This window comes from Heliangelus exortis, chromosome 2 (genome assembly GCF_036169615.1).
Source record: "Heliangelus exortis chromosome 2, bHelExo1.hap1, whole genome shotgun sequence".
Taxonomy (NCBI): domain Eukaryota; kingdom Metazoa; phylum Chordata; class Aves; order Apodiformes; family Trochilidae; genus Heliangelus; species Heliangelus exortis.
In genome coordinates this window covers 47,820,473-47,848,397 of record NC_092423.1, presented here as the reverse complement: position 1 = coordinate 47,848,397, position 27,925 = coordinate 47,820,473, and the positions used below count along the sequence as shown (strand labels likewise).

The following is a 27,925-nucleotide window of genomic DNA, read 5'->3' as shown; positions in this document are numbered from 1 at the left end:
TGTAGTAACCTCAGTTAGCTTTAATGATTTTTCAGTCAAGAGCTATATGGCAAATGGTCTATTAGAAATGCTAGAGATACAAAGCTGGTTTTGAGAGGAGCTGATCCATGAAAAACTAAGAGGAACTGAAATCACATCTACATCACCTCAAGTGACTTTCTTTATAAATGTGGGCTGCAGAAGCACATTTTTGAAGAAAGCAGTAGGTAGTAAATCTGGAGCATATGGCCACTTTCTTTTATGGGAAATGCAGAATCCAAGCTGAAAAATCACAGTGGGTGTGTCCACACTGCTCAGTCATGTTAAAAATACCTTGGCTAGAGCAAGACAATTACCTTTACTGTGCACAGAGACACAAACTGTAGCCCTGAAAGCTTCATGCACATAGAGGCAGGACATGGCTTGTAGGACAACCACCCTTTCTTAAAGAAACTATTTTCAGCAGGAAAAGCTATGCTGCTCTGACCCAGATCTAGCCCTTTGACAGCTTAGACACCAGCTGAGAGGTGAGGTAGGATGCCAGGTGTGTCACCCTGTTGCTGGGGTCCCTGGTTTGATGACTTGGTAGAACCCAGCTGCAAAGCCTGGTTCTGAGCTCACAGCTACATTGCTGCTTCTGCTTTAAGAGGAGCAGAGCAGCACAGAACTGAGGACCACTGGGGAAGATCTTTGTCCTCAGGTGTTATTAACTGCATATGGGCTGCTAGCTCACATGATCTGATACACTTTTACCTAGGCTCTCTGGGCTCTGTGTCACTGCTCTTGTCACTGGTCAGTCACACACCACGATTGTAAAGCTCCATGGCACCATCATTTGGGTCAGAGCTGTGCCTGCCCCTGTTTTTTATTCTTGTTCCAATCCACAGGCTTGTATTGGCAAAAGTTATGGTTTCACATGACTGTTAGATCAGTCTCTAATGTTTTCTCTTTTCTGGATGCTCACCCTTAATTCTCTGGAGACTTTCCCATAATGAACTTGTGTTCCTCATTTTACACCCACTCCCTACATAGTTATGATCAGCTCCCTAGGGCACGCTGACACAGCATTCGTGGCTTCTACGCTTGAGTTGTCATTCATAATTCCACATAATGCTTTATTGATTTAGAAAGTGATAATTACATTTGTAGAACTTCTGTTTCAAAGTAAATTAAATAATTGAAAGCAAGAATTGTAATCACAATGTGACAGGTGGTAGAGTCACTTGGGGTTTAAAAAAGAACAAAAATTACCAAATTCCTTTTAAAGCATAAACAAGGGTGAATAGAGGACATGTCCTTCATTAACTCCCTTGCAAATTCCACTTAGTTCTTGTTTAAATTTGTCTGTCTTCATTCCCATCTGACACAAATGGACATCTGTTTAGAGGCCACTGATACCACCTGAGGTTATAGTTAGCCTTGTGAGTGGGCATACATGTAAATTCCAGGGAAATGTTGCATTAAGCATAAAGGGATTTTAGCACGACTTTAAATTAAACATTAGAGTGGTTGCTCTGAGGCCTGTGGAGTGAGTCTTTTCTCTGTTACTGGTGAGTTTTATTCAGACGTGAGTGCAGAAGAGACTGTCAGATAATGTGGGTCAGATTTTTAGACAAGATAGTAAGATTTAGCCTCCAATGTATTCACTGGAGTCTGTCGGGGTTTTTGTTTGGTTGGTTTGGGGGTTTTTTTTTGCATAGGGAGGAAAGTGGGGAAAACCTCATGGGGAAAAAGATAGCCACAACCATAGGCTTAAATGTCTGTTTATAAGAGGTGAGAGGCTATGAAATGTTCCTGCAACACCATGAAAATGGTCTTTACCTCATGGGTCCCGAGAAACTGGTGTTATTGTTGAACTAAGTATGGATTTAGTAAAGACAGGGCTCAGGGAACTACTTTTTCTCTTGTCCTCCTTCTCCAGCTCTTCTGACATGGTTCATTTAATTTGTATTTTTCTATTTTTTCAAGAGCTAGCTCAAAGATTCTTAAAAAACAGGTTTCCAAAATTAACATAATTTCTGCTCTTATTTTGGAACCTGGGGGGGAGATGTTTTTTTTTCACAGTTTGAAATACAGTTTTGTGAACTCTAGTACAAACTCTTGTGAATGAACAATTGCTGCACTTCCACAAAGACAATGAAAGCAAAATGTAGGATACTTACAGAGTTTCTGTTGGGAGAGTCAGACCCACTTCCAGAACTGCCCTTTTTGGTTTTCTGAGCTAAGGAAGTCCCAAAGCGGAGAGTTTCATACACAGGATCAACTTTATTTCCACAGGCTGCAACAGAAGGAGCAAAACATGCATCAGTCCCTTGTATTTCTGGACATGTCCCTGCTCCACTTGGAGAAACATCTGCCTCTACCAACATGTTTGGGTGTACGCATAGATGCACAAGATGAGAGACTATCTTGACAAAAAGTCTTTGATTTAGTGGAACTAATTTTTGCTGGAAATTTTCTGCTGCCTCTCTGCTCCCATAAATATCATCCTCCTCTTGTGCAGGTGCTTCAGGTCCCTGCCATTGTCTTGTCTCTCTCCACCTGCAAGCCTCCTTCTCTAATCACCACTGATGCTCCCTACTCTGAAGTAAGTAAAATGAAGTACTAGGAGATTTTAATCCCTGTTTGCTGCCTCCTCCTACTAATGTTCTCTTGGATTGCTCTCAAAAAAAGATGCTCAAAAGGAAAAACCCTGAAGACCCCTGTGGTATGGGTGGCCCATCACCTTTATCCATGCATCCTCACAGTGCTACTGCTTGGCTAGTTTGGATAAACAGGATGTCCTGGATCTTCCTTGAGAGGTTCTGACATCCCCACTGCTGGGTCATATGGGGTCTGGAGCCAAGTGTGGGTAGGTACCTGCTGTAGGGAATGTGCTTCAGGTCACTCAGCTCAGCCTAGGAGTAGCCAGAAAGGCCACCAACCCACTGGTGTATGTCTGTTCAATTCTCACTGCCACTCTCCCCCAAAGCTGGTCCCAGTGCCATCTCCCGTGGTAGAGACATGGCTGTCTCCCATTAGCATGAACAAATCAGGTTCAAATAGTTTTCTACATACTATACTGCATTATTATACCTCAGCCTCCCTTGAGGTATAAGGCAGTAACATAGAATACAATACATTTGTAGCATGGTGTACAAGGAGAGAGATTTTTTGGCCAAAGCACTGAGAAAATACACGGGATTTTGAATTCTGATGAGAACAAAGCACACCTCATTTCTTCAGCCGGATTTTGTTCAAAATATTTCTATTACTTCTGACAAAAATTCTATTACTTCTGGCAAAAATTACAGATGATTTTTAGAAACAGAACCTTAGATGAAATCCATGCAATTCCCTTTTTTTAAACAAAACAAAACAAACTGCTAAAAAGAACAAAGTAAATATCCTCAGACAAGACATTTTAAATTGACAAACTAATTTTCATTTTTTCTCTTTCTGTATTGCCAGGCTTGCCTGGTCAGAATACTTGTTGGGAAAAGTATTTTCCAGAATCAACTCAAATTCTCCATTTCAAAATGTTTCTTTGCAGGAATTTGATACTGCAGTCAGCAAAATTTGGTCTTTTGAACACTTAGAAAACATGTAGACATGGTCAACAGGGAAATATATGAGGAAGGTAAGAAGTTGGGATGAAAATGGACAGGAACCTAGCAAAGTCCCTCAAAAGCCAGACCAGTGGTTTGAATGTCTCCTGCTTGTTTTGTCTTTTATCTGGTTCTTCCCAGCTCAGACCTCCACCTCAATATTCCAAGATGGAATTTCCTCCCTTTCAAGCTCCTACCTTGTGCACAGGTGGTTATTACTATAAACAGGGTTATGTCTAAGAGGTTAAATGTATGGGGTTTTGAGTGAAATGCACATTAAACACACCCTCTCCTCTTCCAGCTTTGTATCTTTGAAGTACTCCTTTCCTGAGATGGCAGAAGGACATCCAGTCACTGAAAGGAGCTGGAAGTCTCCTGAGGGTAAATACCATGGCTGAAAGTCTGCCACTGCTGTTGCAGTGCACTGTCAAAGGGAGACAGACTGAATGGAAAAGCAATCAAAACCTACCAATAGGCATCACTTCTTTGATGCAGCCAAACTGTTCATGAATGAGTAGTGGTGAGCTGTAGTACCGCCGAAATCCCTTTGGCTGGAGGGAGAGAAAGCAAAAACAAGTGAAATTCATTGCTGCCATGACTGGTGTAGAAGAACGTAGGTGATGACAGAACTGACATGGTACAAAAAGACTGCTAAGGTCACCACGTCCAACCATCAACACCCCCAACAGAAAAAAAACACCAACAACACACCACAACTCAGCAAGTGTCAACAAACAAATATATTTATCAATACCTATATCACCATGCCCACTAAAGCATGTCCTAAAGTGCTTCAACTACATGGTTTTTAAATACTTCCTGGGATGGTGACTCCACCACCTCCCTGGGCAGCTCGTTCCAGTGCCTGACTACTCTCTCATTAAAGAAATTTGTCCTAATACCTCTTTGGTTAGTAGTATAAGAGTGCAGTGAAGCTGGAAATTTGTCTCCTGCTGTTAAATTACTGTGGGATTTATAAATCAGGGATTTATTTGATTTTTCTTCTGGGGAAAAAAAAAAAGCAAAAATTTCCCATATTTATGTGGAAGGAGGAAGGGTTAATTTTCAGCCCCTCTTTTTCTTTTGTCTTACACAAAAGCAGCGATAATTAATTGCAGCAGAAGTGCTGAATCATATGAGGTTCTGGGAACTTTCCTTCTCCCTTTTTTTCTTATGTAATGTGAATTTGCATTGTTTTGCACTTGCTAAATATGCAATTATTCTTCCCCTAACTCCAAATCTTCAAGTTCCCATGTATGCACTTGTGAAACCCAAGGAATTTAGAACTTTTCTACAGGTTTTTCTAAGATTTGTTGTCGGCTACAGTTTCCACTGGTTTGGTTTTTGTTGTCTTGTAAGGTCAAAAAATTCCCCAAGTTGTCACTAAATGAGTGACATTTCTTTGGAAATGCCCTTCAAGGTACTGCAGATTCACAAATGGTCGCCCAGATTTCTAATCTTTGTGGGCTGTGAGAACTTCTCATTACAGTGAGAAGTGGAGAAGCCTCATGGGGATGTGCATACATTCTGTGTCCTTTATTCACTATACGTAAAAAATGATAGACAATTTGTTCTTTTGCTAGTGAGCTGCAGTATGGGTTCAGAAGGAATGAAGGGACTGATAAATCTGGTTTCTTAGAGGAATAAATTTCAGCCTCTGTTTCTCACCAGACAAAACAGACTCAGATACAACATGAGCTCATGAAGCTCCTGTGATTTTGCTGGACAAATTCCTGCTTCAAGTCTGGCCTCTACTTTTCTGCTTTTGTATACTAGTAATCAAAAGAGCTGAGGCTGGAATCATGAAATGTGTGAAACAATTCACATGATCTAGTATTTGGCTTGTCCAAGGCTTGCAATGACATTCAGCTCTTCACAGACCAACTTTCCTATACCCAAATGCCTCACAATAGGGCTATGATTATGTTTTAAATGCATAAAGATTTGTTGCAGTTATATAAACAACAGTAACATTCACTGAGTGCCCTTGAAGAGAAAAGATCTTTCCAGGGTGAGGTGGGTTTTCTAGCTCTTTTGAAATAAATGTTTTGGTTTTTTTTAAATCATTTAACACTGTCTGGTTTTAGCTTATATTTGTCTCAGGTACCTTCAGGCTGCAAGAATCTGAGAACATATGAAACACATGTACACATGTATCTAGTTTTCATATTCTGAATGGTTATTTTTCCAAGTTTTTTTTTCAAAAAATAAGCAATAATGAGAATTTGTTGCTCAGAAGGTAACCTGAGCACGAAGGTTTTGTGTCCATACATGAGCAGGTCTCCTCCCAGTCACTCCTGCAAAGAAATTTCTTCAAACTCTGTTGTGTCTCACTGTGAAATATGCTTTGGTTTTATTTTTAATATAAATTATGTTTTTTTCATCAAGCCCTAATAGTGGAAAAAAACAATAAAACATAATTTTGAAGGATTTTTCATTTGTTAAACTCCACTGAAATATTTTGACTAATTTATAGTGTTCCTTGAGAGATTTACAGTACAGCAAGCACAGTTTCAATCAAGGGAAATAAATCTGATATTTAGGTAAATTTGGATTGTACAACTCTTTTCACATCCACAAAGCAGACCAGATTTGTGTTTCATTTTTGTTCAGGTTTTTGAGCAGTAGTAATTTTCCAAATGGATAACAGGGCACCCCCTGGCTTTACTTTTCCCACCTCAGGAAAGTCACCTGCTGTGAGTTCTGTTAATGCACCAGGTAAATGCTAGCCAGGGAGTCAGGCACAAAAAGCAAGTGGTTCCAGCACAAGGATTTGCCTCCTACCACATCTGCTGTCCCCAGCTGCCCACTTACCAGCTTGCCCATGCAACGTTGCTGCCCAATGCTGTCTGCACACTTGTGGTGGATGCTCATCTTACAAGCCTTACAGCGTAGTCCATGCTTAGCGTTTGTCCCTGTGAAATGCACAGATATTATTTAATTAGACAAAAATCAATAGTTTCCATGCACTTAACAAATGACCTGAAAGAACTGATGGAGAGGTCAGTTGCAGTAGAGGAAATATCGACAGTGTTCTTCACCCGGCTTGCTTTTTTTTATATACATTCATACATGTATTTTCCTTACAGTCACTCCTTTTGAGGCATTTGTTCCCCAGGCTTTTTCCTAGGCTATTGCTGCCTTTAGATATCTATTGAATTATGCTCTGTTGTGTGACAGTCTTATCAGTGATCTCTCTCTGTATCGTGAACATCAAGCAAAATCCTTTTCTATTGGGAAAGGGCTTGGCATGAGAGCTGTGCATGGCTGAGGGAGCTACTAAAGAAGCATCCAGGCTCTGAAGCCACCCTGGGGAGCCAGGCCATCAGTGGAGGGCCAGGTTTTGTGGGTGAGAGGTAGTTCCAGGGGTCTAATCCAACTCCCTTATCTTAGCCCACTCATTTGCCCAAGGACTGCTGCTCTCTCCTTCGTGGGCCAGTGTTCAGAGGGTGCAGGAAGGGCTTCTTGCCTGTCCCTGAGTGAGGCAGTGAGGATGCCATTGGTTGCACCTTGGTCTCTTTCACTGGGTGTGGAAAAGTTCAACATTTCAGGTAGGGGAGCTCCAGGAAGAACTTTGCCTTAAATAGCAGACTTCTCCCACTGGGGCAACAGTAAGGTCTGCATTAACTTCAAATGTGGATCTGCCTTTAAATGACAGTCGAGTCTGTTCACTTCTAGGCAGAAACAGTCCCCCTTATTCATATACGCATAAGGCTTCCTAAACTATGCAGAAACAGTTAAGCTGCAGCAAGACTTTTATCCCTATGGGACTGTATAAATGGAAGGAGCAAACATGTCAGTTCATTGTCATCTATGTAAGAGTAAAAAAGAAGCAAGGCAGAAAAAAAAAAAAGCAACAAAAAAACCCAACCTAAAACCTCTTGACATTTTAACCAGCCCCCATTAGTCAGACATGATAAAAATTAGTCAGAAGAATCTTGAATCTGAAAGTACTTGTCTAGCTCTTGGTTATTTGGTAAGTTAACACCATGTATGCACTGCTGACTTCATTCAGTGAAATGCTATGTCTGAAAGAAGCACTGCAGGGAAGGATGGGCTCTTCAAGTCAGTGACAAAACCTGAGCCTTGACACGACTGCCTTCAGGGGACGAGGTATTTGAAGTGGCCATTTTCAAGCCAGACAGAGGCAGACTGGAGGAGCCTGGGGCAGCTGCAGTGAGCCAGGCTCAAACGTTTCACCTGTGTGTTTCTTGTAGGACAGTGAACCAACATCCTCCCCACCTTCCTACTGAGACTGTTGTAGAGATGGGGAGTGAATAGGGTTGAGCATGGAGTGCACCCTGGGGACTCCCATGAAGGGGAGGTGGGGGTGGCCAGCAGCTGCTCCCCTCCTCTTGCCTTCCTGGCCCCTCTTAGATGAGCTGATGCACTGTACCTTGCTGCTCGGGTACGTACAGACATCTAGTCCCATTCCTGGTTATTTTAAATACTAAATATAGGATTCACCAGAAGACCACCTCACTGTGTTGTGGGTTTTTTCTGTGGGGTTGTATTTGGATTACTGTGCTATAAGGATATTTTCACTTATATTTGCGTTTCAATGACATATGCTCAAACCCATACTGACGTCTGCAACTTTGTGCTTTTATTTAGGAAGATGAAATGCTGAATCACCCTTCCTGATGGTCAACAGCTAGTGAAGTGAGAAAACAGGACTTCCTCCACGTTTTTAAATTATATTTATATCTTAGAAAAAAAAAAAAAAAAAGAAAAATGACATCATACTTTTCCTGTACAACACCTATTCAGCATCAGCGCTTACACTGGGTCTAATTCTCCTCTCACACTGGTCTGTAGTGTTACCTGCTTTACCAGGTTACCTCTGAGATTCAGCTGAAAAGGCCATCAGTTTAAGCCTTTTCTGCTGGCTGTAACACTCTTCCAGCCACTTTAGTGTTAACACTGAAAGGTGGGTATTGGCCCTTAAAAAGTGTAACCATATGATTGCAGAATATACACATTTGTTAATACAACTGAGCATCCAAGTGAGGTACAAAATGAATACAAAGTTTCTGCGCTACTTTCAAAAATCAAAACCCAACTTCTTGAGAACAGAAATCTGTGCTCATGCAAAAATCAGTAAGACAATAAATTATAAAAGAGAAGCACTATATTTCTATTGCTGAGTGCCATTTGTTACTTGTGGGTCAGTAAGTAGTGTGTTCAAAGAGAGGAAAAGCATTTCAGTAACACACTTGAGTCTACAAGTCTTTGTAAATCAAAATTAAATTCCTTATAACTCCCAAAAGCTTCAATGTTTAATTCATTGTCACTTCTAACTTCTTGGTTTACAGTGGGACTACACAGCTTGGAAATAATTTGCATGTACCTCCCTGCTTCCCACTGAGGTACAACTAAAGGGCTTAAAGAAGAAGCATTTATTCTGTATTTACACTTAACTACTATAATTCAAGCTCTGAAAATGGCATTTCTACAAGACTCATTTTCTGTTTTCCCCAGGATAGTTCCTTCTTCTGCAGTTTCCAATCTCTATCAAACTAAATCAAACCTCCTTAGAGACTCATGGCTAAGCTATTTCAAAATTTCATGCCAGAGGTTAGACAACTACATATTGGCAATGTACCCGAGTAAAAAGTTCCTGAGAATCAGAACTGAGGCACAGCCCCAGATCATGTTATATAGAAAAACAGATGCACATTTGATACAGGTCTAAATGAGATCAGGGTTCGAGCCATTGCATCAGTTTTTGGCCTCCCATATAACCAAGCTTGTTGACTTTGCAGCCTGAATAGGGCTGGTTTTGGAAGGCACCCTGGTAGTTTGAAGAAGGGAAAAAATAGGCAGACCATATCTTGCAAACAAGCTGTGTAAAGCTGAGAGACCATGGTGAGAGTGTTACAGTCATGCTGGTATTAAAGAGGTATTTCTTTATGTCTAAAGTAGTGGTACAGGATATGTGTTGAAACATTATTGACAAAAAATTCCCCCAGAGAGCATGAACAAGTTAGGAATTTGGTCTGAACATACACTAGATAGTAGAAAAGTAGTGACATTAATGATTAAATGTGCAAAATTATGATAAAAATAAGAAAAGTAAAAATCCTTGAGGTCCCTTCCAAGCTGGCATGCTATGATTCTATGATAACAACAACACTATGGGTGGATTATTTTGAGGGGAATTTGTACCGTTTCACTTATCTGTCATAGGCTACCTGGACTTGTTTCAAGCTGAAAGCCTGTCTGGTGTGCTTATTCCCTCTGGGTTAATCTCTCTGTAGACAGAACTATGGGGAAGGGGAAGAGAACAAAAAGAGTTCACATTTGAGATGGCCACAGCAGTCTCTGGGAGGGGCAATATTACTGTGGAAACAGTGAAGCCTAAAATGCTCTCCTGGATAACTTCTGCTGAAGATGATGAAACACTCTGATGATCTGCAAGCCTGACCATCACCCTCTTGTTTGTTTCCTGCCCCCTAAAGAGCTGCCAGCCTGATTGCAGCCTGCTATTTGTTGTCATTAACAGATACTCCCCTATGCCAACCCTAAAGCACAGCTGGAAGCTACTGGTGTAAAGCACTCACTGAAATGTCTTAGCCCACCTCAATTCATTTCAATTTGTGGTGGCTTAGCAATTAAGCTGAATATGGAGTATGCTAATTACTTTTCTTCTCTGTTTTTTGTTCAAAGGGGGAGTAGACTAACAGCTTTGATAGACTCTTATTACCTTCAAAAACAATCATCCCTCCCCACCCTCTTCTCCAAAGACCCTTAAAAAGGTTAGTTAATCAGATTGTTAAATGCTGGGCATGCCAGAACAAAGGTTTTGCTCAATTACTTTTTGATTGCAATTCAGGGATGTGATTGTCACTATTTTTATTCAAGGCACACTACTTTATTCACTGAGCAGGTAGGACAGTGTTCAATGAACAGCTTTATTCAATACTTCTTTTTCACTTTAGTCAGTCAGTGTGTGTCCTTAAGCATCACCTCTGGAGTACAATATTCATGTAATTCCATATGCAAAGTGATTAATAGCACCATGGACTTTCCAATGGCCTCACTGTCTTTGCCTCTTTATGCCTTGCAATATGAGCACTTGAGCCAAAACTAAGATGGGATGGCTCCTATTTCAGGGACGAATGGGTAAAACTCTCCAGGCTGTCACTGATACTGCAACATTTGGCCAAGATGCTGGTATTTAAATTGTAAAAATTGCAAGCTGCTAATAGTGAGGCTTTGGACCGGATAGTACTGTACATGTTTAGCTGACTTCTAGTCATAAACATACCTGTTAATATAGCAGTGAAATTCATATATGAAAAGACCACGCACATAGACATTTACCCATATGTCCTCTGTGTCCTAGATATTAACATATCTATTCATTATCTCACAGTCTGTAAAGACTGGTAGTCCTTTTGCAAATGAAAAAGCCAAAACTGAAAAAAAGAAACTGTGTCTGACTGGCAGGAAATGAAATTTCATGTCAGGGTATCTGGGTAGCTCTTAAATAAACTTACAAATGAGGTTCTGCCACAGCCATTTTCTTCAGATATCAGCTAATTCATCCAGACACCCAGCACTGGAAAAATGCATTGTTTTGAGAAGCAGGTCATGTTTAATAACACCTTGCTAGAAATACTCCACAACTGGGTCAGCTCCCATTTGAATATCTAAAACAGTGGCCTAGGTCTTCCAGAACATCCATGGAAAATTGTATTTTAAACTGTTCTAACAATCTGACCCCACTACTAAAAGGACACACTACATCACTTCTGTAAATCCAAGTGTTTACTGCAGAAAGACTAAATTGAAACAGAACACCTCCATACAGGTGACTGGAAAGATTTGGAGGCAGAAAGAAACAAAGAAAACAGGGCAGAATTTAAATCCAAGTCTTCATGTCTGTCTCTCCTAAAAAAGTAACAACATTTCAGGATAGTGACATTTATCTTGAGGAATGCAAATGAGAACTATGTTTGTCACACACATGCAAAGGGAACCTTTATCATCCTCTTGGCCAGTCCAGCTATGGCCACAGCACTATTGGCTGATGCTTATCGCCCCTTGTTTCAAGACTCAACATTAAGATTAACAGCTAGAGAGGGAGAACAAGCCCTACAGCCTGGAGAATTCAAAAGAAAACTGCAAATGTTGGTAGCAATATGATGTCATGTTGACTGTAAGTGGGAAAAAAATGAAAAATGAGAATAAAAAGATTCAGGTCTATGAAAGAAAGAAGGAAAAGAGACACAGACAGTCACCTCCAGCTAATCTAACTGTGACCCAGCCACTGTGTTTTACTGTTCCAGCTGAGAGGAACATGCTAGTCACAATTTGTTTTGATTTAAAGCTTTCATAAATAAATCTAAAATTACATATTTTCCATAGAACTTCAACTTCTGCTGTGGGAGGTTGATAAAAATAATGAGTGCCTCGCCCCTTTCTCCCCAAGTGCATTTGCAATTGTCACCAGAGAGCTGTCTCCATGCCAGAATTTATGGGAAACGGAGAATTTCGAGCAATCTGGGCTTGTTTTGTAACAGCGAAGGGTTTAGGATGTTATCTTAGAATGAGACAGAAAAGTCCCTGAGATGGCACTGGTGCCCCTGCAGTCATCCCCAAGCCTCTACACCACCTCTTCTTTCACCCCTTCTTCATTTTGCATTAATTGTTTTTGTGTAAAAGCTTTGATATTGAAACTATTTTAAAAAATTCCTCTATGACAGCTTCCTGCTCCTGCATCTGGCTGCTGATGATGGACAAGTACTTGCCTTCCTCCTTTCCCTCCTCTGCCTCAGTCAAGGTCTGTGGGTAGATCAGAGAATGACATCCACACCTTCTAAGTGAAAAATCTTAAACCTAATATCCCCAAACCATTAAATCTGTAGGGTTCAGCTGGGCACCCCTTTCAGGCTCCTTGAGTGCTTTCTACCACCTTGGAAACTTCCCCCTTTCTCTGCCCTAATACCTGGCACCCTCCTGCTTCTTTTTCTCAGCTGATGCTGGAACTCCCATCATAGAGAGAACAGAGGTGTAGATCCCCTGCTTGTCATCAGGCAAACCATAGATCAGCCACCCTAGATGGCCCAACAGCTGGAAGTAATTGCCCTCTGATGCCTGACTGATAATTCAAGTTGATGATTGGACAGTTGCCAGGTGTGTTGAGTGATACACAAATACTCACTTCACATAAGATTATCAGTATTATGAACAATCCTCCCATTGCACTTTCAATTGCTAAATACAGGACTGAATGGGTTGTTCAAAAAAAGTAATAAAAAGAAGATATAATAGTTCTATTATCTGCTGTGGATTGTTCCTAACTGGCCCATAGATAAATGTATTATTGGCAGCTCTTGACATTTTCATTTTAAGGATGCAAAAAGGCAAATTTCACTTTTTCAAGGAGATGAAATTGTACTTCACAGGTATCCTTCTCTTTTGACATACTTAGATAACCTACACTCATTTGAACACTGTGACAAAGGTATTCTGTGCATGAATAGCAGATGTAGGATGAAAAAGTTTAAAACACACAGAGAAAACTAGGCAAAAATCTAATTTTGGCAATTTTTCATGAATAAAAGCACCATGGGTTTTACTTAAAAGGTTTTACTCTTTAGTAAGGGGTTCTTGTGTGTTTTGTTTTGTTTTTTTAATAGTTTAAATCTGCCAGTTCAAAATGTGCAGGGTCGTGGATAGGTTGCATCACTAAGTCCTTGGGTCAGGGTGCACTACACAGGGACATCCAACAACATGTGGGAGCAAGAGGAGAAACCCCTGCACGTGGGACCAAGCTGCCAGTTCTGGACCTGACATCTTGACTGACTGGAATGTCCCATTCCTCTGAATCCACCTACTTTCTGTCTAAATGAAATGGAGTGTGGGGAGAAGCTGGGACTTATATTTACATTCTGTAGAACAGGACTTGATATCCAGCAATGGTACTTGTCCCACCAACTTAATAAACTTGGGGTTATATGTGACCAAGATGTATGGATTTCGTTGAGTGTCTGCTCCACCCAGTTTCCAACAGAACAATATCCAATGCTTAAGTAGCAAGAAAAGTTGCCTTGTATGTAGGCAGGCTACAAAACAGTGCATAAAATTAGAACTGACTTCCTAGTGATATAGTTTTCTTTAGTAACAACATGATGGGAAAAAAATGAGGCAGTTATAGCCAGGTTTTTCTTCAAGGCTGTTACAGAGAAGAAAAATATCCCTGCTAAATTCAAGTCCTTTTTAACTTCATTGTTTTAAATCATATGAACCTGCAAGAGGAAACAACTTTATTCTTGTAAATCAAGTCTGTAACTCCTTGATAAAGAACTTCCAGTGCTGTCACACCTTTTATTTTGTGTTTCAGGAACAATGTGACTTAAAATGCAAATAGGCCTTTTGTGTTTTTGTGTAAAAGTGATTCTCATTCTCATTCTCTGCAGAATTGTGTGCTGAAAAATTTGGCCACAAGAGTTGTTGGGTTTTTGGTTTTTTTAACAATGCTCTTTTCACATATTCAGAAGCTTTGCTGTAAATATCTGTCCCTGAAAGGAAATATCCACCTCCATACTTCCGAAAATATCTCAGGTTTTTGATCATCTAAATCTTAATTAAGATGTTGGGACGTCATGATAAATAAACTAACAGCTAACTATTATCAAAAGACAAGCCTCAGTCCTCTAAAACCCAAGCACAATGAATCAGATATAATGTTATTTCCTCTAAAAAACCTGACATCGTTGTTGCAACACCTACTTTTCTAGATCATTTTCTAGACTGCTGAACCTGTGTTTGTAGATCTTTACACTGGGTTGCTATGCTGAAGAGGAAAATAGATCAAAGAAGATAGGTATAGACTTGCCTATGGGAGTTGATGCCGAACTGCTCCCGAGGTGATGATAATAACAGAGCTGCACAAAACAAGGGAACACGGGAAAATTAAGCCTGATGTGGTGTCCCAAAGAAGGAAAAGCAGATATCAGTGTCTGATAGTGGTCTCAATAATATCAGTAAACATAGTATGTTCAAGCTCTTCTTGAATGATAATGATGCAGGTCAGACTTCAAACAAGATGTCTACGTCGGCAGGCTCAGATTATTGGTACCCATGCTCTTCCATGTGTTGAAGTTAAAAGGCATCCAGTTCTAGCTTTTTTGTGTATGTTTTGAGACATTTTGAAAAAACGATTGAATTTTGTAGAGCCACCTGATGTGTGCTGAAACCTTGATCTTTCAAGGGTCTTGTACCATTACAGAGGAGGTGGAAAGCAGAAAAACAGTACTTGAACAAAAACTATACTGCAAAGGGAAGAGCAGTGCTCTGAGCATGCTGAAGATGTGGGAAAACAGTGACAGAACAAAAAAATAGTCTGCTCTCAGACAGGGATTCAATATTCTCTCTGCTTTGCTAATGGATTTTTAACATTGCCTGTTGGTTACAGAGCTCTGTCATCAATGCTCTTACAATGCAATGCTGCTACATGCCAGAAGATTAGAACAATCAATTAGGACTGTTAGAGGTTTAATTAAAAAAAAAAAAACAACTGGATACGTAAATAGCCAGTTGCTCTCTGGCTTTCTGCTGCTTCAGACTTACTGAGGATTTTTGGCTCTTTCCTCCTGCAGCAAAAACAATCCCTCAGCACTACAACCTCAGCCTTGCTCCTGGTCTGTCTTAATACAGATTGACTGGCAGCACCTGCAGTGATGGATGGACCTCACACATGAAACACTGACACATGATTTATCATGGACACAGTTCCTCTCTGTCCCTCTTTGCCCCATTCCACAGTAGCCAGTGATGGAGGTGGAAAGTGCCACAGAAGATAACTACAAGTGTCTCCACCTAAACTCCAGTGCATGATCAAAAATTGGGCCATGGACAAGCTTCTGAAGCCATTTCTTCCCTTGATTACATATAGATGAGGAGGACTTCATCAGAAGCTACAAGTTTAAGTGACAGCATGATGTACCCAGACTAGAGATGATTCAGGGAACTACTGTAAGTAAATGGGCAGTTATATCAGTTTGGTAGGATGAGTTTTATGAGAAGTTATTTCCACAGTCGATCAGAATGCGCCATTTTTTTACAGAACTTTATGATCACATTTTATAACAAAGTGTTTCCATGGTTTTGAAAACAGAAAAATGAAACAGTAAATGTGGAAAAACATTCAAGTTATACATTTCAACCCAAGCAGAAAATTTATAATGTCAGTGAAATCACACAGGTTGGGCAGCAAAACACTTTTGTATACTACTGTTGTCTGCTCAAAGGGCTAATCTCAGCCTTCACTGTTACAACCTGAGAGAATTTTAGTACTTGACACATAGCAGTGCTGGCTTAAAGCACACCTCAAAGTACACTTCTGTGTGGGATCAATTGTTGTTCAAAGGAAGAGGAAAAACTTTTGTCAAATGATTATACACAAGTTTCTGCAGCTCAGCAATGCAAGAAGAGTATTAGCTGTGGCGAGTCAGGGAGGTGAAAATATCTGAACTTCAAGCTGAAATTTTACTTTCTTTCTAAATATCTAAATCATTAAACAAAAATACAAGAAAAGAACACGTCTGCTTTCTAGGAATTTTTCTTTCTATCAATTGGAATACTTCAACGTATCACTGAAACTGTCCATGGTTAGAGTTTGCATTTGCTCAATTCAGCCTGGATTCAAGCAGGAACAAGCCAAGCTAACTCAGGCAATAGCTTTTCTCATCCACACAGGTGGGTTGCACATTCATGACTACACAGGTTCTTGCCCAAAAGCCTTAACCAAAATATTGACCATAATTGTGTTACCACTACTAGAGACAAGGAAGAAGTAGCAACAGGTTTGGTAGCTATATCTATCTAGCCTGTAGAGTGATACAGCTTATAAAAAAAATCTAGCCAAATCCATCAGATAACCTTGCTCTCAGCAAGGTAATTTCTACTGCAACAGGAGCTGCTGATGGAAAGTCACTGAAGCCATGACTTGGGGGGAATGGGGAGGTGAGGAAGTATTAAAAAAAAAAGCAGATTGATGCATTAGAAAGCACTGGTACATAGCTGAATCTCACTAACAGAGAGCTGGGTCAATATACATGTTCAGATTTAGAAACTGTCACAGGCAAAAAATAGCTGAAAAACTGAGAGCAGATAACCATGTGTATGTGCACTGGGTAAATGTCTGAGACTGAACTCCTGGACTCTCAGAAAGAAGCCTGCTCTTTGCTAACTGCAACCAGTACAGGCTGTTTGGAAATTTTGGTAACACTATGACTAAATAGAAGTGCTGCATCCCAAATCCTCCAGCTAATAAAGATTCAGGAGACTGAGCCACTAGTTAAGAGGCTGATCATGTGCTGTTCTTTTACACATACACTATTTAGACAGAAAGAACTGGAAGCTTAGTTTCCAGGAAGAAGAGCTGGTACCAATAGATGGGTTCCTGAAATGAAGAAGTCTTGGGAAGAAGAACAGGAGCCCAGAAAGAACGTGAAGATCCTGGCTCAGGGAGAGGTATGGGAAATGGGGGAAGATCCTGGGGATGAGGAAACCTTGGATATTAATGCCAGAGTATGACCAAAGAACTAGGCCAGTGGTGCCTGAGAGAGGTAACTGCAAGCAGCATCATAGTAGAAACTGACACGACTTTCTGCCCAACCTTACCGTGCCAAGAGTGACCTCCATGCAGAGAAGGGAAAACCTAGGGAATGAAGTGCTGACAGGGAGGAAGTGTGAGAAGAATAAGTAGGGTAAAAGCTGTAACGTCACTGATTATTCAACAAATCATAGTATCCAGATCCCTTCCACACATCCCATCTCACCCTTGACAAGAACTCATTATAGTTTCTAATTCTTTGGTTAAGAAACTGCCTGAATTTCTCATGGGTCATTTTGAAAGACCCTCTGTGAGAGACGGACCTGAAACCCATCAACACCTCAAGTGCTGAATTTTCTGTTGCTCTTGAGAAAAATGTTTCAGCTACTGAAGAGTTTGGTGCCCCTGGAGAACACCACTAAGCAGTTCAGTCTGCCAGAGCATGTCATCAGCTTGTTACAGAAAACAACTTCTCATCAGAGGATATTGCTTGTCTGCTGATCTCCCAGAGAAGCCATCCTATGTCCTCCCTTCTGGTGACATTTGAGACCTGTAATACTCAGTGTCTGTTTATCCCATCCAGATGCTATTAATGGGAAATTAACTCCCATGTTCATCTATGCTGGGGGACTAGATCTAGCAAAACTGTTCAAGCACCTTGGTTTAACCTCTCCATAGCTGTAAAACACTGCAGGCAGGAAACATCTCACCTTGCAGATGTAAACAGACGTGCAGGTGAACCCCTGATGATGTCAATATTCTGTGCCAGGGCTTAAAGAGGGAGGCAAAGCTAGGGAACAGCCTCTCATTTCAAACTCATCAATGATGGAGCTCTGTAAACAACCAGCAGTGTTAAATATCCATCCCCATACTTCACAGAAAAAGATGTGGGGTAACAGAAAGTCTGTCTGGAAAGTTTCATGTGCCTCAGATCTTGAGATACAGGAGATTCCTACACTTCTGAGTACAGCTAGAAAAACAGGCCATACCAGCACTGCAAATTCAAGCTCCCTGATCAATCCACCCTATGCTCATTTGAAGGTATCTTCACATGCAGAATATCTACAGATTTTCCTTGTAATTGCCAAAGAAGACAATCAGGGCCATACTGACTGTAACTTTGTAGTTCATTATTGTACAATCCATGTCCTATTTCCTACCTTGTCTGGAAAACTATAATTGTTTAATTGTTGTGGGGAGGGGGTGGAAGAAAGCACAGTCACCTTTTTTTTTTTTTTTCTTTTTAAAATTTATTTCTTGCTTTCAGCCCTTTTATTAAGCAGAAAATAATCTAGTGGTCCAAACAAAATATTTCAAGATTTTCAAAATAACCATCTGAATGTTCTAAAGGAAACTACAATGTAATCAAAATTTTCAACTGCAAAACAAGTCAGAAAGGTGATCTGTGTATGTGCAGTATCCTTCAGCATGTAAGATACAACTTATGCCGAAGAAAAAAAAAAGTTACAGATTGCACACATTCAGAAAACTAAAATCTAGGCAGTTTAGAGCAGATAATTGTTCAAGTTGCATTTATTTGCATTTATATTACTAAGGGGAAAGAGCACGCAATGGTCCGTGTGAGCTGTAAGGATAATTGCTCTCAGAGACACCCTACTACATTAAAGACAAGCAACCACGGGCAGAAAATTTTACTCTACCTGATGGCAATGTTCCTTTCTTGCAAAAGCATTTCTGCTAATTGCCTCATTTTATGGCTTCTGCAACTCATAGTAAGGTGAAGCTCTTAATAATTTCCTTTCTAGATGATGTTTTTGTCAGCTATGTGGCAATGTAATTATCCACATAACAGTGATACTCTGGTAGACAAAGACTCTGAGTAGAAAAATAAGTTTTTACTAGAAGGTCAGCTTCAAAGAAGATGCATTTAATTTGCTTATCTGAAAACACCCGATGTCCCACATGAGCTCAGAAAAAGTACATAGCAGGACATAAAGAAAAAAAAATATATCTTGTATTCTGCTTTATCCTTAGGTCTTTAACAAACCTTCAGCTTACCATTATGTTCTTCATTAGGGCTGGTCTCAAGAGCCATGGGCACTGCTGAGTAGGATGTTTGGTGTTTTGCAATGTAGTTTTTGGTCAAAAAATACTAAATGTAAACATACCAGATAATGTTGTTTTCCATCTAGTTGGCAGAAAATGTTGATCTTCCTCTTTGAAGTCTTTTTTTCACTGAGGATTAATTGCAGTGCCATATTAATAGCTATTTCCCCAAAATTACAGTAAGCTTGAAATTATCTAGTAACAAATGTAAAACATGCATGATGCTGTTCAAGGACAAATTAGAATTTAAAATATATTTCCACCCTCTTTTCTCAGCTAAATAGTTTCTGATTATCCAATTTACTGATAACGTTCTTCCCTCATCTCAGAGGAAGAAGCCCTCCCAGAGGATAAACATACTGAATATTTGCTTTTCAATACTTGTCTTAAAGGATGTTTAGCTCTTTATTACCACAGAAAAAGATTAATTTAATACAGGGATAATGTGGGGCCCTCTGTAGCAACTTTACAAATGTGGGTCTCTATGAATTGGATACTTTTTTGTCATGCTTATTGAAAATAGGAAATATAATGGTGGAGCACACCTGAACTATGTATACCATGTGTATTTCTACCTATTTTTATCTTTTCCTCCCCACTTTATAACATTACAATAGACAAAATTTTCACTTTCTGGAAATTTTGCAGAGTCTAGATGACTAGGTCATAACTGATTAACGTAGTACTTAAGTTAGAATTTTACAGAAGGCTTTTGTTTAGCTCTTCTTAAAGGGCTCCTCTCACAAACGGGAAGGTCTATGCTTATGGAGAGCTGTTAACTCAAGAAAGAGATCATAGGAGAAGCCAGGTTCCATTTCAAGCTAGTAGATATGTTAAAATTATTTTGCATCTTTTCTTTTTTTGTAGATGTGTATTAAGAAAATGTTTTTTGTTTCCTCTAAACCCTAGCAAAGCAGATCAGAGAGAACTTGTAATTCTCACTAACACCAATTCTCACAAGTGCTCAAGAGCTCAGAGCCCATCAGCAACAATTGCAGCAAAAATCTGCCTCCAAAATCCAAAAGTGGATTTATTGGAGGGAGGGAGGAGGGAGAGACAGGAACTTTAGCATTTAATAACATAATAGCACCTCATGCCTATCACCAACAAGGTTACACAGATGCCCCTTTCCCCTCCAATCAAAACCTAAGGAGGCTGGATTCAGCTGCTTTTGAAAATTTCTGTTTCATAGGAAAAAGAAATTCTTTTTCCTTCTTTGCATTAATAAGAGTGAGCATTCACACCCATACACACAATATATTATAATGTATTGTAGTCTACCACCTGAAAAGTAGATCTGGGAAGGCTCAGCTGTGACTGCACAAGCCTGTTGGAGAGCTGGACACAAAGCCTCTTCCACAAGCTCCTTCAGGGGCATTTTCTCCCCACCAGCAGCTCATTACCCTTCTCCATAGGGTTTAACTCCCCTGCTGATGCAGTGGCAATATGAAGCTCTTCCCCAATGGTTATCTGGGCTGAGAGATGCTAGAAAGACTGGGACAAGTGGAGGATAGGGTGAACACTGAATGAATAATATAATATTATTCTTTCCTTTGGTCTTTCAGAAAAACCTCAGTAAGTACAATAGCATTTTTAAAAACAAGGAAACAAAACAAAAAAGCCCCAAAAGCTCTGGAGGAGTCCTCAAAACTACTATCACCCTGGAAACATAGCTTCAGTTACAGTCATGCTTCCCAGAAGATTTCCTTTTTGCCTAGCTGCCAAGCACTGGTGATCAGCCTGTGACTGCTTATCACCTCCTCGTCTACCTGGATGATACTGAATAAAGTCAGGCTTGGATCAAACCAGGCTGCCTACTTAATGGAGTTATCCAGCAAGCTTAAAAATTCAAGAACGTTCTTCATGACTCAGACTGGAGGCAGAAATCACTCTATGGAGTGTTTAAAATTTTGCTGTATTTAATAATCATCTGCATGAATTACAGATATATAAACACTTCCTCAAATTATGGAGTTCTTCCATTAGTTATTGGTTGCATGTACTGATAGTCTAAGAGAAGAGGTTCAGATGTAGCAACTATAAACATGGGGGATCATAGGTCCAATCCAGATCTCTCTCTCTCTCTCCTTGATTTCTTCATTTGAGAAGCTGGGCCAGTTTATCAACTTTGAGCATAGCTTTATGGGGGATGTTCTAGTAGCCACAGCAGCACCGTTTTTAAAAGACGTGCCCAAAAAGAATTACTCATGGCAATTTGTTGCTTGAAACTCCTGACTGACTGACAAAAGCAGAACAGACTGTGGTAGGAGTGGGTCAGTACTGAAGGGATAAGATAACTTCACTGCTTCAGCACTGTTTAGTAGACTGGATGTAAACTGTGCTAAGTGTTTATTATTGGTTTTATCTTTTTGCTTGCTTGTTAGTTTCCTACAGGTTTCTCAGACTGCAGCCTAGTTAATTCCCTGAGGAAACAGGTACTGTGTACTCAAGAGCTGCAAGGGTTTGGAGAATCTGAATCCAAACCAGGAACTTGATCCTCAGGTATGCCCTGAGACCAACTGTAAAGGCAAATATATATCTCAGGTACCTAAGCCAGTGATGGCATCATCCAGAAAGACCTGGTTTTGAGTATTACTGGACTTCGCAGACTTTGCTTTTCAGGCAAAAATACCCCAATATGTACATCAATAAAATGGTTGGTCAAACTTCTGTATCAGAGTTCAGGTTAAACATGGAATAAAACTGGTAAAACAATGTTATAAATGAGCAGCTATGTCCTTAAAACACAGCTCTAAAAGTCTGACATTAAAGTCATCTATTTTTAAAAGCAAAGTGGCTTACTTTTTTGCTACACCACTTATATTTGACTCAGATGGTAATATATTAATTGAATGTAATATGGTTGCAATGTGTGGAAAATAACATTTTTTCCATGTGAGTCAGCACAGGAAATGAACGGCAAATGAGTAAAATGTTGAGAAGTCTACAGATGGAGCTTTTTTTAAAAATACACAATGTTTTTCAAGAGTAGAGTACTGACATCATGTTTTCTGCAAGAGTAAAGTATCACAGAAATGACTGATGACACATCAGAGACTGAAGAAGAGCAAGAACTTGGTAGTGATCAGCACAGTTTCAGACTCAAATCTGATGCAACATTAATTTAATATTTTCTATCTGCTCTGGTGCCAGCCAGTCTTGTCTCCCCTTACTGGAGACTGCCAAAGCTTACCACATTCTTGTTAAACACAGAAGATGGCAGATAACACTAGATAAACTCAGAGGCTTTCTGACTTGATTTTCTATTCACTGTGATGTAAAAAAACCCCAAACCAGTGTCTTTTAAATAGCAGTCTAGTGATACATTCCAGAACATACTTTGATTTTCAAAATTTTCTCATGTTGGAGCTAGATATGAAAATAGTGATAAATAGTATCAGTAAGAACTGCACATGAACGGGTTTCTCAAGGTCTTACTGTGAGAGGATGTTCATAGGTGGATATATCTAGGAAAATATGTAACCAACCCATCACGGAACTGAATACTCAGTCCTAAACTAACCAATGCTTGAAGTTCATAGTGGCAGAACAGAGAGTGGCAGAAGGAAGTAGAGTCTGCTCCAAAATACTCCTGGTCTGAAATTATGTGAATTATCACTGTTGACTTAAGTATTACAGCTGTCAATTGTATTTGAGGATTTGATCCTGCAAGAAGGCCCCATTAACATGAAATGGATCCTCAGAACTACCTTGAACGTAAAATTTTCTCCTTTATTTAATTTGGCAGAAAATTACTACTTCTAAATAAAATTTTCTTCTGTTTGTTGAGGTGGAACTTGAGCCCTGGTCTAGTACAGTTAGTAGGAATTCTTCAACTCCTGTCTTTAATGTCAGGCATGAAACACACTGTTAATGATGTTTTTTCTTTTTTAAAATCAAACCAATAAACACAGAGCTTTTTATTATGTTGCACTGCACTCTGGGATGCACGGAAAGCATGTGAATGGCTAAGTTTGCATTATACTGATCCTCGTAAACATCTTCCTCTGAATAATGAAACCAATTACTTGTATTTGGCCTTTGTCTCATGACTGCACTTCTGTCAAATGAACAAACAGCCACACGTGCTGCATCCCAAAGCCAACATTTGGCTCTTAGTGCCTACAAAACAGACGATGCACGTTTTTTGGTTTTGGTTTTTTTTTTGTTTGTTTGTTTTTGTAGGAGGATGATGTTTCGTGTTCCTTTGCTGTAACTTTTCTGTGAAAAGAGCAGCACAGGGAGCCTGCTGCCTCTGCTCTGAGCGTCCTGTTCATTCCGAAGCTGCAGACAGATTCTGCCACGCTCCTGAAGCGCGTACTGCACATTGATGCTATGCACAGTTCATCATGCCACCCTCTGCCAAACAGAGCTGCTTATTCCATAGATCAGAGAGCCATTTAAGGTGAACCTGGAATCATTCTTGGTGGCAAAATTGGAACCATCTAGAGTCAAGCTGGGATTTTCCTGGACTCTTTCCCCCAGTCTTCAAAACATCTATCTGTCTCTGCCATTACTCTCATCAATAAGGAATTTAAAGCCATAGACTCATTACTCTTAAATGTTACTGCCTGTGAAAAATGCAAATAGAGAACAAATAGGCTCCATGTTGCAAGTGTAAATTCAGAGTTTCTGCACAGAAGTTAATTATTTTTTTCTCTGCTTTTGGGAGCAGGCTTGACATTATCTCCTGAAAATCTGCCCGTTTTGCCTCACGATCCCCATAACCAACAGTGACACAACTTATACGAAGTAATTAAGCTGCAAACAGTTACATCCAGCTCATGCTGCTTTAAGTGCAAGACAGCAAAACCAGGAAGGACTGCAGTAAGGATCAAAGAGAAAGGATTATGGGAACAGAGCAGACATCTGCCTGTGAGAATCAGGGCACCTAGACTCTAGGGCATGATAAAGGTAAAACTCTTAACACCTTTTCTGTCACACCGCCAAGCAAAGATGAGCTGGAGGAGGTCAGAGCAATTCACCTGACAAAATCAGTCATATTGGCTTCTTTGGCAATTATGAAAGGCTTCTTTCTCTAATGAAGTGGCTAACATACAGAACAGAAAAGTGATGCTCTCAGAGGAGTGAAAAGAACAGAAAGTTTAGGAGGTAGGTGGGGTTAAAGCTGATGTTCTGAAGCTTATAGCTATGCTTTAGGACTTTGTTATCCCAGGCAAGACACAGATTGCCCAGCAAAGGGGAAGGGCATGGGTGTTTATTAACAGGAGTTACTCCCTGCAATGTTTGCTGCCAGTAATAACACATTTTGAGCAGCACTGTTTTGAAGCAGTATTGCTGAGTTGTGAAGATTCACGATGATACTAATCTTCATAAAAGTTCATGAGAAGCTGCCAGAAATGCTAAGGGCTTATATTTGCAGTATATGTTTCTGAAACTAAGCTTTGATACAATGTCCATCCACATTAGAGAAGGAAACAAGATCTGGACTTGCTTCCATACATCTAGTTAATTCACCTAACTGCGTATCTTCCAGACTTACTTTCAGTCTCTGGATTATGACCTTCCCTGATACTGATGCCTAAACATTTTCTCCCTTTGACCACTTAAAGTAGAAAAAACTTTAAAAGACTGAAAAACAGTGCCAACAATCTGTGATGAGAATTCGTCCCTTTCCCTGTATTCAGCAGAGCTGAGGTACAGAGACGATGAAAGGAGGCCTCATGTTTAATTCTTTAATTTATAGAAGCAGGATTGTCTTGCATCAGATTTAATGTTCTGCAGACCAATGCTTTTTCCAAAGAACATGAGTTCCCCACACAAGTGGGGGACACTGACTGTCTTCACGTGGAAAAGGAAGTACATTCTCTGAAAAAGGCTGAGCAACTCTATCACTATCTTTAAAGAATTTACCATATGTTTATCTGAAAGGCAGTGACTTCCATGCCAAGGGACATGAGTTTCTTGCAGTATACTAGGCAAATTGCAGGCAAAAGGTTTTACTCCAGTACATGCACTACTTCTACACGAAGCTAAGCACTCTACATGAAGCTACCCGTACTCTACTCCTTACTCTGCCTAAAAATCTGGAAATTCTGCCATTTACTTTCACACTGGTACAGTGTCACTGAATTTATTCCTGATCTACTGTGCTAGGACAACTCAATGTTAAGTAGTAAGGAGACCAAACCCTGTGCATAACAAGCTAACCACAACAACATGAATTTCTTGGGTCAGACTTCCGAATAGCAGCCCCTGCAGCTTTCCACAGTGGTGACCATGCATGTTCAACATCACCAGCCACCGCTTCCTTCCTGACCACTCCTTGCAGAGTCCCATAGGTAATCCACAGCATGAAGGCTGGCTTTTTAGGCTTCCACACTGCCCTGAAGATTACCTTAAAAGTGGGACTTGGTATGAAGTTGTTCTCTGCTCACTGAAGAGAATAATAAATTATTAGCTTTGTACTCCATGGCTGGCTGTCAGTCAGTCCCTGATAGAAACTTACACACCTGTGAACAGTTTCAGAGAGAAGACAGTGCAGTCTATTGAAGGTATAAAATTTGTGTGAGTTTTTGTGAGTATCAGGGGTCAGGTAGAAGAATTCCAAGAAAGTCTGCACAGTAAATTCAGCTGTTACTTGTTATGTTAACCCAAAACATGTGTCCTGGACAGCCAACATACACCTAGAAGCAGATCAGAGCCTACCACCCAGCAGCTGCTACTTCTTGCCCTGTTGTCGCTTAAGTGAGATGTGAGGCAGCTGGAGGAGGTGGTAGGCATGGTCACCACAGTCAGTGGGCACTGCAGTGTGTGAGGGCAGACACAAGGTGCAATGGTGTCAGAATTGCTGTTGTGGAAAACAGTAAGGGTAGCAGATACAGATTTACAAGACAGGTTTCTGCTTTTTTCTAGTGTAACGTATAACTGAGTTTTGCTTGGTGCTCACTATAACCTGAATGAGAGAGGATTTAGACTCTAGCTGAAACCTTCACCTGTGATTTGCATTAACAGTATGTGTCTACGAGTCAAGAGATGTCAACAAATATGGAACTTGTATTAGCCTATGGCAGATACATTTGCATTAGTATTCTCAAGTAGATATTTGGGCTCACAGAAGCTATGGAAAGGTCACACTACAAGTTTTAGCACAAGACACCCACAGAGGTTTAAGAAATTGTTTCTTACCAACAATCATTTCTTACCAACAATCATGTGGTTGCAGATATCGCAGAAGGTGGGTTTTTTGAAGATGTGCTCCTGGAAGATGTGAGTCTTGTTGTTTTCTGACAGCTGCTGGGTTTTGGTGGGGGAGGATGCTTGGCTCTCTGAGCTGGGGAGCTGCCCAGTGCTTGTGCTCACCTCAGGCATCAAGTCTACTTGCAGTTTCACATCACTATTAGTCCTCTGGAAGAAATTGTCTGCACTTTTACTCCGCAAGCTCTTGGTCTTGAAGGAGAGCGATCGCTTCAGTTTCTGCAGCTGCAACAAATAAGCCAAGTTATAATTACTGCCTTTTCCTCTTCAACTACAAGGCAAGACTCCTGATTTTGCGGTGTGCTGTTGGCAAGCAAACTTCAGAGCTATGGGCAGACCTTCAACCATCTGAATGATAATATTTACTTCAGAATTTAACGAGTGATTTCAGAGCAGAGGACAGATTCCAATCAGAAAATTAGCTACTCTATATATTCTTTTTGATAGCCACTTGATACCCCTAATGAACACTTCTGTTGGGTTTTTTTTTTATTTTTCCAGGTATGACAGTAAGGAGGTACTGCAGAGAGCTGTACACACTGGACACTACATCCTTTGTATTCAAGCATGACAAAATTTAGAGTATTATTCATCCTTGAATGGTCCTTCATAAGCCTGTAAAGCCATTTCAGGAACACCTGTTAAATTGCACTACAAGAGAAGTGAATTCAGTAAATAAATTGAATAGATTTAAATTTCTTGAATTTAGCAGAAACAGGGATTATATCAGGTTTTGACTGAGGAATTCTTGTTTTACTTTTTTTAAAGAAAAGAAGCCTAAGGATATTAACTGGTAGTAATACATTAGTTAATAGTAGTTAACACACATTCACATATATTCTTGTATATTGTACTGTGTATTGATTATCTTTCTTGTACCTTATCAGAGTTCCCCTCACTCTCCTCCATCAAATTTTACATAAGCCTGAGAAGGGTGCTATGTGAGGGTGCAGGAGCTGTCAAAATAGCAGCTACACAAATTTGCTGGTATGCCAACTCCCAGCAGTCCACTGTAGAGCCCAGGAAAAAGGAAAGCCAGCTCTGCATCCATTTCATGTTTGCTGTCTCTGAAGTGTAACATCCCTGTATCACCTTTCACTCTGCATTATTCCAACCACTGCAAAATCATTTCAATCACTGCTGCAATTCTCTGGGCGAATGTGATGTAACAACTGAAATTTTCTATGCTGCTCAGGCTGCCTGCTGTAACCATCAGGAATGGTTCATACTAGAAAGTGTTTATGTTAGAGGCAATGATGTTTGGGAATAATGATTCACAATAATATAAAGGGAAGGAGTTCACATACTTTCCCAAAAACCATGACATTGGTCTGTCACACTGACAGTGGCCTCAGAACACTTGCTCTCCCTAGATGCTATTCCTGATCCATCCGTTTTCCTTATGGTGCAGCTGAAAACATACTGTTGGAAAAGAGCCTCAGGGCATCCTGGAGGAAGCTTCAGACACAAGCAGCTTGTTCTTGGAGAAGGGAAACACCCCAGCCAC

The 27,925-nt window shown here is 40.2% G+C and overlaps 1 protein-coding gene across 1 annotated transcript in view; it reads right to left on the bottom strand.

Annotated features, from left to right (window-relative positions):
• STAC (SH3 and cysteine rich domain) overlaps positions 1-27,925 on the bottom strand; it is a 74,076-nt gene that overhangs the window by 23,020 nt on the left and 23,131 nt on the right. Inside the window, exons 2-5 of the mRNA XM_071736012.1 lie at positions 26,367-26,643; positions 6,381-6,481; positions 4,036-4,117; positions 2,142-2,257 (exon numbers count right to left, since the gene is read on the bottom strand). Of these exons, the coding sequence (XP_071592113.1) occupies positions 2,142-2,257; positions 4,036-4,117; positions 6,381-6,481; positions 26,367-26,643 (576 nt within the window). The remainder of the gene's footprint in view (positions 1-2,141; positions 2,258-4,035; positions 4,118-6,380; positions 6,482-26,366; positions 26,644-27,925) is intronic.